The sequence below is a fragment of the Aulonocara stuartgranti genome (assembly GCF_965226115.1).
Source record: "Aulonocara stuartgranti genome assembly, chromosome: 11".
In the NCBI taxonomy this organism is placed as follows: Eukaryota; Metazoa; Chordata; class Actinopteri; order Cichliformes; family Cichlidae; genus Aulonocara; species Aulonocara stuartgranti.
The window spans coordinates 31935540-31948501 of record NC_138947.1 but is presented as its reverse complement, the minus strand read 5'-3'; the positions used below and the strand labels follow the sequence as shown (position 1 = coordinate 31948501).

The 12962-nt window shown below is 37.3% G+C and overlaps 2 protein-coding genes across 5 annotated transcripts; both read left to right on the top strand.

The window, feature by feature from the left end:
* Nucleotides 1-2672: 2672 nt before the first annotated feature.
* Nucleotides 2673-5398, top strand: LOC309717836 (chemerin-like receptor 1). Of its 4 annotated transcripts, none has more exons than XM_082552703.1 (3): nt 2673-2770; nt 3001-3203; nt 4026-5398. In XM_082552703.1, the coding sequence occupies exon 3, from the start codon at nt 4040-4042 to the stop codon at nt 5066-5068; it is 1029 nt and encodes a 342-aa protein (XP_082408829.1). In that variant the 5' UTR covers nt 2673-2770; nt 3001-3203; nt 4026-4039; the 3' UTR covers nt 5069-5398. The 4 variants fall into 4 exon arrangements, with proteins under 4 accessions (XP_082408829.1, XP_082408828.1, XP_082408826.1 ...); XM_082552702.1 differs by lacking the exon at nt 3001-3203 and adding an exon at nt 2897-2969; XM_082552700.1 differs by having other exon boundaries at nt 2897-3203.
* A 2784-nt stretch (nt 5399-8182) lies between these two features.
* LOC309717835 (chemerin-like receptor 1) lies at nt 8183-10491 on the top strand. The gene is made up of 2 exons (XM_082552699.1): nt 8183-8269; nt 8696-10491. The coding sequence occupies exon 2, from the start codon at nt 8707-8709 to the stop codon at nt 9796-9798; it is 1092 nt and encodes a 363-aa protein (XP_082408825.1). The 5' UTR covers nt 8183-8269; nt 8696-8706; the 3' UTR covers nt 9799-10491.
* Nucleotides 10492-12962: the final 2471 nt, after the last annotated feature.

Genomic DNA, 12962 nt, shown 5'->3' with positions numbered 1-12962 from the left:
GAAATAGTATGAGATAAAGAAACAAAAGTGTAAGCAAAATGTGCAATTACTATGTTGTAAGTATAACTTATTTAGTCTGTATATACATTTTCATAAGCTGAATCACCCTGCTGGCACAGTGGCTAGCGGCGCTGCCTCACAGTAAGAAGGTCCTGAGTTCAATTCCACCATCAGGCTGGGGTCTTTCTGTGTGGATTTTGCATGTTCTCCCCTTTCTAGGTATTCTGTAAACAATAATGCAGTTAGTGGGGACATGTTAATTGTTGACTCTAACTTGCCTGTCTGTTAGCTCTGTGGCAGACTGGTGACCTGTCCAGGGTGCTCCCTGCCCCAAGACAGCTGGGATAGGCTTCAGCCCCCCCAGACAGAGCCAATCACCCCTTGGTGCTTTTTACCGATATCATATAAAAATTCACATTTTATCCAGCAGTCTAGCATATATCAATTTATAATCATTATGATGCTACTAAGCTTAAATTAGCAGTTGCTTTTCTTTCTTTTTCTTTTGGTTCATGACCAATGTCTTTCTCCCAGTTATATATCTTCACCTGTATTGTACAGTTGTAAATACATTTAGAAATAAATGCATAACACATCTAACCCTGAATAATAATTTATCATTATGAAATACCCAATGACAGAACACAGAGCACATGCATTGTTAATATAGTCGTAACCTGTAGGGAGAGGTGTTTTACATAACAAACACAGCAATATGACAGTAGTCATAAACAAAGCTGCACACTGCGGCAACATTTAATAGATTTAATTTAGCAAACCTTACGGCAGACATGAAGGCTACAAATCATTCAGGGTGCTTTCTTAATCTCTTATTCTCCATTATGTGCTAACTAGACAGGCAGTAATGAAATCCTCTGTTATTCATGAAGCATAAATATCTTTGGTAAGAAGTACATAAGTGCACAAGGGTGTAAAAAAAAGAGAGTGCTGATAACGTGAAATAAGGTATTGATATTAAACCTTGTGAGTATGACAGTGTCAACAAGTATGTCAGGTGTGCTGTGAATGCTGGGGTGCTCTTGTTCTGGATGTTAGACGCTCCCAATATGTGTTGGTGGTGGGAGTCAAAGAGGAGGTACTGGTCCTTGTGTGTGGGCTTCCGGTAACTTCAATGTTGAGGTTTCGATTCCCTTCAACAGTCCAGCAATGGCAAACAGTTATCCTTTATGTCTTCCCTGGTGAACTTTATGTTTTTATCCCCAGTGTTGATATGGGCAGTGAAGGATTCTACTTTATATTTTGCATGGTTGGATCTTAACAAGGTTACAAGTAGAGCTTCAACATTCAACAAGAAGAAATGGGAGTTAACAAAACATTATTTTGAGCACGGGGCTGCAGCCTGTTTCATTTCAAGCACTGTTTTCAATAAACTGCATGCTCAAAATAATGTTCTGTCTCACTCCCATTTCTTCTTGTTGCATGTTGAAGCTCAACCTGTAACCTTGTGAAGGTCCAACCATGCAAAATATGATTTTTTGCCCTTTTTCAGGTGGTCTTAAAATTTTGATAGGGACTGTGCTTTCATTAACAACAGCAGCCATCTGCTCTGCATACAATTTTAAAACAATTAAAAGAAAAAGATTTAAAGTTTTCAAAAAAATGAAAAGACAAAAACATCAAAACAGAAAAACAGTGATAGATGATGCATCTGTTGATGAACTGTGATTTATTATATACTTTTGTTTTTGGTAGCAATCAGTCAGACCTAGTAAAACTTTTCTTTTCTTTGTTTTATTTTATTTTATTTTATTGTATTGATTTGAGAAAACATCTAGTTTTCCACTCAGTGAAATAGAGTTACCCGTCCACTGCACAATCAATAAAATTCATCTTCTCACCCAGCATCAGGCAGCCACCATTACCGTGTATGGCACTGGCCACAAATAATTTCATATTGTAATCCTTATTTCTTTATTGAACTGAAAACCTACTTTTATGGTTCCGTCAACAGAATGAAACAAAACTGACAACGGTACAAGTGCTTCTCCAAAGGCTACAATATTGTAGTCTATACTTCCTCTGCCATACTGTTCAGGTAAAATTTTACCAATTTTTATGTTTGGCAGTAGTAAAAAATACTCTGTCATTCTTTTAGGATGAAATTTGGTTACTTTTCTCAATGTGACTCAAACACAGTGACTTAGCAGAGTATCTACACACTATGTTCCCCCCAGTCCCCAAAAATCCAGGCACCTGCCCATCTTTCAGAGATCATGGGAGAATCTGATACATGATGAATGATGATACATGGTGCATGAAGAAGAGAGTCAGAGAATGGTTTTAGAGTTGGTGGCTTAACACAAAGCACTATCACTGTCACGGTGCTGAGTCTTTGACACAGTGTTTGGAGTTTTGTGTGGATTTATTATTTTTCTTTCTTTTGCGTTAAGATTATTTAACTGTACAAGGCTTGTCCAGTTTAGTTCTTTTGTTCTCTGACTTTCAAATAAAACTTAATACTTACCACACACATGAAACAACAAAATAGTTGACCTCAGAGTTTCACAACTTTGCAAAATTCTGACAGAGTCATACTGTTGCAATACAAACTATATACATATCCAAATTTAGTCATCTTCAGCCTGCAGAGAAATTCAACAGTCTTTTTTGTAATGACTTTGTAATGATACAGTGACAACAACAGTCAACCCCCCACCCTTTGCACAGGGTTATATTAACCTGTCAAATCTTCATTAGGTATTTTTCTACAATCAGTCCATCCAAAACCAACAAGGCAACTTAACTTAAGGTACGTAACCTTTGTTATTTTGCTGCAGGATCTGTTAGGCAAAAATGTTAACCACTAAACTCTGCAGATACAGATATATTTTGATTACCCGTCTCCCTCTCCCCGTCTCTTTCTCTTGCTTTATAGGCAGTCATATTAAGCAGTCAGTTTGATCAGACATTCCTCTGCAGGGAATTCCTCAACAACTATTAAGAAAAAGGTACATAATGTTTGTCTGTGACGGTTCTCAGTCATCCAGGTCATTGTATTCTAAGGAGTTGGAAAGAAAAGCGTCTGGACTTCTTTAAGTTGCTTGAAGACGTTTCACCTCTCATCCGAGAAGGAGAGTCCCAGATTTAAACCCAGTGGGAGCTTCCCCCTATTTCAGGATTGTAAAATCATTGGTTATTTGCTATGGAGGAATTAACCAGCGCTGGATTTTAATTAAATTAAGGTAATTTATTAAAATTAAGGAAATGAGTTAAATTGATTTATTTACTGCAGTACTGCTTTTGTCTGAAGTTATGGAGTAATTCATTGTATATTTTGTCATAATTCTAATTTACAACAAAACTCTGGTTAGACAGTGACAGTGTAGAAAATGTTATGCCTTTGCCTAATAGCTGTAAAACCGCTGCTATAGCGTATTAAGGTGCCCTCAAAGCAAACATGAAGCAAAGTTTTAACGCTTGCATATTACAGAATAGGTCAATGTAACGAGTGGGCATGATGTAAAAAGAGGGCAATGTGAGTTTGAATTCAAATATTTCAACGTCTGCAAATAAATTGCATCAAGCTGCATTTTAAAAACGGATCAACTGTGGATTTTTAAAAATAAATCCACATAAGCAATCATTCAGGTTGGTTTAAAATTACATCTTTTAAATCTTTTGAAAAAACCGCTGGCAACCAAATTATGTCTCTTTTCATGCTTGTGTCTACTTGTTTGGAAAATGAATGCTTTGTTTTTATTTTCAAATGCCTCTCACCGATAACGTTAGTAGTTTAATGAGTCACTAGATCAACAACAAGCATGTCCCACACGTGGCCATTACTTTATAGTTAACCCTGTATTTATATTTTATTGTTTATCTCTACATATTAAAATTTCTGATAGCTTAATTAAAACCAAGTGCTGATATGGTTAGTCTTAAGTTGTGTTGGAACTTCAGCTCTACTAGACATCAAGGAGATATTTCATGGATTAGAATAACTATAAATGACAATGCATTGAAATTGTTTGTTTGTTTGTTTGTTTGTTGCATGGCTACTGCAGGTCTCAAGACAATCATGGAGATGACTACTCACTATTTTGATCAGAGAACTACAGCTACTGCTACTCATGGAAATGACTCTGAAAAAACTGATGACTACGACTTGAATGACTTTGCTCAGTTGTTTCAGTCATTTGATGCCATGTCTATCGCTGTTTTCTCCCTGGTCTCTGTTCTTGGCGTGCTGGGGAATGGAGTGGTTATCTGGGTGACCGGGTTCAGGATGAAGAAAACTGTTAACACAGTTTGGTACCTCAATCTTGCTGTGGCTGACTTTCTCGTCGCAGCATTTCTGCCCTTTGATGTGACTTTCTTAGCTTTAGGGTCTCACTGGCCCTTTGGCAATTTCATGTGCAAGCTGAGCACCACTCTAATCTCTCTGAACATGTTTGTCAGTGTCTACATTCTGCTGGTGATCAGTGTGGACAGATGTGTGTCTGTGGTGTGGCCCGTGTGGGCTCAGAACTACAGAAATGTACGCAAGTCATCCCATGTGAGTCTGTGTGTTTGGATACTGGCTTTGATTCTCAATGCTCCGTACCTTTACTTCATGGACACCGAGCAACATTCTGGAGACAAAATAATCTGCTTTGACACTCTTTTCGACTACAACATACGATTTCAAGCCATTGTCATCACCAACTTCCTCCTAGGATTTGCAGTCCCCTTCACTGTCATTGTCTCTTGTTATGGTGTCATCATCCATCATGTCAGGAGAAACCGCAACCTGGCTAGCCAGTCAAGTCGCGCCTTTAAAATTATTGCTGCTATTATCATCTGTTTTTTCGTGTGCTGGGCTCCCTTTCATATTATTGAGCTGGTTATCTTCACAGCTGATACTGAGAGTAAAACATTACTCCACATTATTGCTATTGGGATACCTCTCAGCAACAATTTGGCTGTTCTAAATAGTTGCATGAACCCACTACTGTATGTGTTCATCAGACAAGATTTTAAGGATGAAGTCAGAAAATCCATTCTAAAAAGTATGGAGACTGCCTTCGACGAAGAGAAGACACACCAGACAGAGCAAACAAAGCTTTGAATCCTGTGGTATAAGGCAGACAGTGATGTAACAAAACTATTTTACAAAAATACAAAACGGTAAATAATATTTAAAAAAAAGATGTCAAATTGCTTTTGGCTGTAAATATTACTCCAGAGTAAATCTTTATAATGAATATAACAATTAAACTGTTCTTATTAATCTAATGGAAATGGCTAACTGTACAAATGCTGTGATACATTAGATCGGTGCTGTCTTGCTTTTGGTGTCTCTTTGACTCACAGTGTGGATTTGTGTGTTCTTATATGAAACTAAAAGGATTTTCCAGCAATTTCCTAATGTTGTAAACCTGCTCAACATTTGGCAATAAACCCCTTTCTGATTCTGATTCTGATTCTGATTTGGAAAAAGACGTAAAATCAGCGAACACCAATCATAGTAAGGAGATGTCCCTTTTGAATACTGAGGTGAAATAGTATGAGATAAAGAAACAAAAGTGTAAGCAAAATGTGCAATTACTATGTTGTAAGTATAACTTATTTAGTCTGTATATACATTTTCATAAGCTGAATCACCCTGCTGGCACAGTGGCTAGCGGCGCTGCCTCACAGTAAGAAGGTCCTGAGTTCAATTCCACCATCAGGCTGGGGTCTTTCTGTGTGGATTTTGCATGTTCTCCCCTTTCTAGGTATTCTGTAAACAATAATGCAGTTAGTGGGGACATGTTAATTGTTGACTCTAACTTGCCTGTCTGTTAGCTCTGTGGCAGACTGGTGACCTGTCCAGGGTGCTCCCTGCCCCAAGACAGCTGGGATAGGCTTCAGCCCCCCCAGACAGAGCCAATCACCCCTTGGTGCTTTTTACCGATATCATATAAAAATTCACATTTTATCCAGCAGTCTAGCATATATCAATTTATAATCATTATGATGCTACTAAGCTTAAATTAGCAGTTGCTTTTCTTTCTTTTTCTTTTGGTTCATGACCAATGTCTTTCTCCCAGTTATATATCTTCACCTGTATTGTACAGTTGTAAATACATTTAGAAATAAATGCATAACACATCTAACCCTGAATAATAATTTATCATTATGAAATACCCAATGACAGAACACAGAGCACATGCATTGTTAATATAGTCGTAACCTGTAGGGAGAGGTGTTTTACATAACAAACACAGCAATATGACAGTAGTCATAAACAAAGCTGCACACTGCGGCAGCATTTAATAGATTTAATTTAGCAAACCTTATGGCAGACATGAAGGCTACAAATCATTCAGGGTGCTTTCTTAATCTCTTATTCTCCATTATGTGCTAACTAGACAGGCAGTAATGAAATCCTCTGTTATTCATGAAGCATAAATATTTTTGGTAAGAAATACATAAGTGCACAAGGGTGTAAAAAAAAAGAGAGTGCTGATAACGTGAAATAAGGTATTGATATTAAACCTTGTGAGTATGACAGTGTCAACAAGTATGTCAGGTGTGCTGTGAATGCTGGGGTGCTCTTGTTCTGGATGTTAGACGCTCCCAATATGTGTTGGTGGTGGGAGTCAAAGAGGAGGTACTGGTCCTTGTGTGTGGGCTTCCGGTAACTTCAATGTTGAGGTTTTGATTCCCTTCAACAGTCCAGCAATGGCAAACAGTTATCCTTTATGTCTTCCCTGGTGAACTTTATGTTTTTATCCCCAGTGTTGATATGAGCAGTGAAGGATTCTACTTTATATTTTGCATGGTTGGATCTTAACAAGGTTACAAGTAGAGCTTCAACATTCAACAAGAAGAAATGGGAGTTAACAAAACATTATTTTGAGCACGGGGCTGCAGCCTGTTTCATTTCAAGCACTGTTTTCAATAAACTGCATGCTCAAAATAATGTTCTGTCTCACTCCCATTTCTTCTTGTTGCATGTTGAAGCTCAACCTGTAACCTTGTGAAGGTCCAACCATGCAAAATATGATTTTTTGCCCTTTTTCAGGTGGTCTTAAAATTTTGATAGGGACTGTGCTTTCATTAACAACAGCAGCCATCTGCTCTGCATACAATTTTAAAACAATTAAAATAAAAAGATTTAAAGTTTTCAAAAAATGAAAAGATAAAAACATCAAAACAGAAAAACAGTGATAGATGATGCATCTGCTGATGAACTGTGATTTATTATATACTTTTGTTTTTGGTAGCAATCAGTCAGACCTAGTAAAACTTTTCTTTTCTTTGTTTTCTTTTATTTTATTTTATTGTATTGATTTGAGAAAACATCTAGTTTTCCACTCAGTGAAATAGAGTTACCCGTCCACTGCACAATCAATAAAATTCATCTTCTCACCCAGCATCAGACAGCCACCATTACCGTGTATGGCACTGGCCACAAATAATTTCATATTGTAATCCTTATTTCTTTATTGAACTGAAAACCTACTTTTATGGTTCCGTCAACAGAATGAAACAAAACTGCCAACGGTACAAGTGCTTCTCCAAAGGCTACAATATTGTAGTCTATACTTCCTCTGCCATACTGTTCAGGTAAAATTTTACCAATTTTTATGTTTGACAGTAGTAAAAAAATACTCTGTCATTCTTTTAGGATGAAATTTGGTTACTTTTCTCAATGTGACTCAAACACAGTGACTTAGCAGAGTATCTACACACTATGTTCCCCCCAGTCCCCAAAAATCCAGGCACCTGCCCATCTTTCAGAGATCATGGGAGAATCTGATACATGATGAATGATAATACATGGTGCATGAAGAAGAGAGTCAGAGAATGGTTTTAGAGTTGGTGGCTTAACACAAAGCACTATCACTGTCACGGTGCTGAGTCTTTGACACAGTGTTTGGAGTTTTGTGTGGATTTATTATTTTTCTTTCTTTTGCGTTAAGATTATTTAACTGTACAAGGCTTGTCCAGTTTAGTTCTTTTGTTCTCTGACTTTCAAATAAAACTTAATACTTACCACACACATGAAACAACAAAATAGTTGACCTCAGAGTTTCACAACTTTGCAAAATTCTGACAGAGTCATACTGTTGCAATACAAACTATATACATATCCAAATTTAGTCATCTTCAGCCTGCAGAGAAATTCAACAGTCTTTTTTGTAATGACTTTGTAATGATACAGTGACAACAACAGTCAACCCCCCACCCTTTGCACAGGGTTATATTAACCTGTCAAATCTTTATTAGGTATTTTTCTACAATCAGTCCATCCAAAACCAACAAGGCAACTTTACTTAAGGTACGTAACCTTTGTTATTTTGCTGCAGGATCTGTTAGGCAAAAATGTTAACCATTAAACTCTGCAGATACAGATATATTTTGATTTAAATAATAAATGACGCTAATCAATTAACATTAAGTAACTTGACTTTGTGAAACTTCTTGCTTGTAATACAGTAAAATACTGTAAAATGTTGGAATTAGGTCTTTCTTTAAAGCACTTTGGAATGGATGAAATAGTTGAAAACATAAAAAAAAAGCATTTTACGTGATCCGAGCACATATTTATCATGGTCCAGTCAGTGCAAAGGAGCAAAATGACTAAGGTGCAAGTGTTTCATTTAAATATTAAACATCTAGTTGTAATTTATTAATATAAAAATTAAATATAAGTATAACATGTATAAAAAATTAAAAATGACTTTTAATTACATTTATGTCGTAGGTCTCAAGACAATGATGGAGTTGACCACAAACTCCCTCAATCAAATCAATTCAACTGCTGTACCTGATGGAAATGGCCATATATTTAAGTATCCCGGGTTGAAGCAATCTCTCAACACCATGTCTATCATTGTTTATTCCCTGATCTTTCTCCTTGGTGTGGTCGGGAATGGAGTGGTTATCTGGGTCACCGGGTTCAAAATGAAGAAAACTGTTAACACAGTTTGGTACCTCCACCTTGCTGTGGCTGACTTCATCTTTGCGGCATATCTGCCTTTGAATGTGACATACAAGATTTTGGGGATGCACTGGCCGTTTGGTAAGATCATGTGCAGGCTGAACACCATGGTGCTCTTTCTGCACATGTTTGCCAGTGTCTACATTCTGGTGGTGATCAGTGTGGATAGATGTGTCTCTGTAGTGTGGCCTGTGTGGGCTCAGAATCACAGAAATATGCGTAAGGCGTCCTGTGTGAGTCTGTGTGTTTGGATACTGGCTTTCATTCTCAGCGCTCCATGCTTTTTCTTCAGGAACACTGAGAAAGTGTTTGAGAAAGGCAAAATCCTCTGCTTCAACAGCTATGCTATTTCTGATAACTATGAATTACCATCTGTTATTCAGATGCAAAAGTTTCGTCATCAGGCCATGATCATCACCCGTTTCTTCCTGCTTTTTGTTGTTCCCTTCACTGTCATTGTGTCCTGTTACGCTGTCATCATCAAGCATCTCAAAAGAAACCGTGTCCTGGCCAGCAAGTCAAGTCGCCCCCTCAAGATCATTGCTGCCATTATCATCACTTTTTTTCTGTGCTGGGCTCCCTTTCACATCATGAGTCTCATTGAGCTGGTGAAATTCAGAGCTGCTGCTCCAAATGAAACTTTAGTCTATGTCATTGCTGTTGGGAATCCTCTTACTAGAAGTTTGGCATTTTTTACCAGCTGCCTGAATCCACTGCTGTATGTGTTCATGGGACAAGATTTCAAGAAAGAAATCCGCAAATCCATCCTGAATTGGCTTGAGACTGCCTTCCAGGATGTGGAGGCACACTCTCACACTTACTCAAAGACCGAGGACACCAGTCAGAGCAAAGATAATCAGATTTGAATATTGACATGTGAAGCTGTCACCGACATGATACATTATTCATGTTATTTTTGGACTTAAAAAAACACATTCACACATCAAACCTTTTGCATAATCTTACAGTTTAATTTTAATATTAATATATTTAATATTGTTCTTTTCAATTAAAAAAAGTTACCGTAGAATAACAACAGTGAATTTATCCAAAACCATAATGTTGAAAATTTACTGGGTAATTTGCATTATGATATGAGATTTGAAAACAAAAAAGATTGTACTTGGACTTAATATTTGATGCTAAATAATAAAGAGTGCAAAAGATACTGACAGGAGTAACATCACAAACTTGACTTTAAAACTGTGTATTATAATGTCTCCTTCAGGTAGAGAGAAATGAGTTATTGATGACTGCAGCAGCTATTGTGACTGCCTTAGAAACAACAGCAAAACCGAAGGTTTGAATAACATAACATCTTGCACATTAACCTTACAAACTTGAGGGGTTATGTTTTTTTTGTTAGCAATAGCTAAATGTTCTGTATTCAAAAAAGTGACTGGGGTATACTCCCTTGGCATTTTAAAGGAGTGGCACTCCAGTTAAAAAAAAAAGTATTGTCATTTTAAGGATTATCTCTAGCTATTCAGACCTATTTAGATAAGAATTTGTTGGTTAAATTTCATATCATTTTTTAAATCATCATCATTGTTGTTGTTTATTCTAAGTGATATTTGATCATGTTAAATCTGTACTTACACAAATAAAACCTTAAATATTACAAAACCTGTGGTTTTTTTTAGGAAAAGCTCAAAGTTCATTCCCAAAAGGTTGATTCTGTTCATCTGGAAGTCGCGTTTTTTGTGGGAGAAGCGTTTCGTCACTCATCCAAGTGACTTCTCAACTTACTGCAGGCTTTTCCAACCTCATAAAGAGTAAATTGACACAATAACTGAAACTAGCCCACTGAATGAACATTGGGCTGTGAAGTCAGCTGCTTGATCAAAAATATGCACATAGCAGCACTGACAAATCCAAATATCTATAAAACAAAATGCACATTTCTTTGTTTCCATTAACAGAGATTTGGGAATTTTTCCAATTATGGCCTTCAGAATCAGTTCACTTTCACACTCACCGGTGATCTTGAGACAGCGCGAGAAGGCCTGCAGTATACTGCAGGCCTTCTCGCGCTGTCAAAATTGGTCATTGTAGCAGTTTGTAGCAATCGTGGTCTTAACTTTTGATCTGGACTCTCAAACTGCTACAATGACCAATTTTCAAACAAAAATAAAACAACATTAAGAAGTAAAAAAAATATGTTTACAGCATTTTATAGATGAGAATCTAAATTTACTTCATTACAGATTGACAAATTTGCATTTGTTAAAAGAAAACCTAATAATATTTCCATTAAAATATTAAAATGTAAAATAATCATCAATCTTGCACAAAATCCCAAAAATCTATTTATGCAATTCCAGTTGCCTTTTTCACTTCTAACACAAACTTCAGAGGGCGCTGCTGTTCACTAAACGGAGAGAGCATCAACAAATACAGTCCTGATCAGAAGTTTCAGATCAAGCGCTGTTTTTTGTGAGCATTGCATGCTCACAAAAATGTTTCTCTTTGGATGTTGAAGCTCTACTCAGAACCTTTTTAAGATACAATCGTGCAAAATATAATTTTTTTTGCCATTTTTCAAGTGGTCTTAACTTTTGATCTGGACCGTATCGATGGGATCTTAATAGTTGTGGATTTTGCTTAGAAAAACTACAAATGACAGTTTAAATATTGAAAGTAGTTTGAGCCACTCTTTTAGACAGTTTTCTAGTCGAGGTTTGAGTTGTGACTTCTACAAAATGAACACTTTCATAGATGCTGTTATGCCAAAATCTTCATGCGTGTACATGCACAGACCACATATGCATAATGTTGTGCACATAAACTCACCGATGTATATGACAACTTTGTGGCATTAAATTTGTATTGTAATTTTAAAAAATGTAATACATACATTTAATAAAGTTTTAATAGACACCTTTCAAAACACTCAAGTACTCCTTATAAGCAAATCAAATAATAAATTCAAAGTCTGGATATTAACAGCTGGAAGACACAAAAACTCAGAGGACACAAAAGGCAAGAAGTAAGAAAGAGGAAAATATCCACAGGCAAATCCAGTGAACTGCACCTCAACAGTGTTTGTGGTCTTATAAGCTCTTCTGGGATTTTTAGTTTGCATACTTGGATGATTCAAATGAATGATTCATATATTATGCTAAATATATACAGATCTTTCTATTAAAGTCCCCCTCTACAGCCTGTTGTTTCTTAGATTCAGCAATGAAACTGAGGCTACGTCCACACGTACGTGCGATCGTGGCTCAAGAGTTGGGCGGTCGCCTTGTAATCGGAAGGTTGCTGGTTCGAGCCCTGGCTTGGACAGTCTCGGTTGTTGTGTCCTTGGGCAAGACACTTCACCCGTTGCCTACTGGTGGCGCCAGTGTCCGGCAGCCTCGCCTCTGTCAGTGCGCCCCAGGTGTTGCGTTGGGCTCTTTTAATAAAACTCCTCATTTAGGCGATAACGTGGAATCCCACCATCTTTATTCCAGCTCACTCTATGTTCATGACATAGCATCACCTCCTGTCTAGAAGGGTAAGTACTGCCCCCTAGTGGCGCATGATATTCACCAATATAGATTACACCACATCCCCCTTACTGAAGTCAGACTGGTACATTCTTTTGTTCTTCAAACAAAACATAACTGCATATAGCTTTTTCAATACAGGCATACCCCAACATTTCAGGAAACATAAAGTCAGTATTGTCATAAACACTTTCTTTTCCTACTGTAACAGAATAAACACTTTCTCTTTTCTTTTCAACCTGTAACAGAATAAACACTTTTTTTCTTTTCAACATGCTACTCTTAAAACCACAACTTAGCATTTGAAACACACTTTTCCGTTTTCAAACAATCAGCGTCACAGATCAAGTCTTTTCGGTTTAATCACCTCCCTACCAGACCGGGTTCTAACCACACCTGGTGTATGGGGTGCGCTTGGCTCAGAAACTGTCTCTGTAGGAGTAGCTTGGATCTGTGTGGCTTCGGTTTGAGCCTCTGTTTGCGGGATCGGCACAAGATGACTGCGGTTCCTTCTAATTGTCCCTTGGGGCCCACTGATG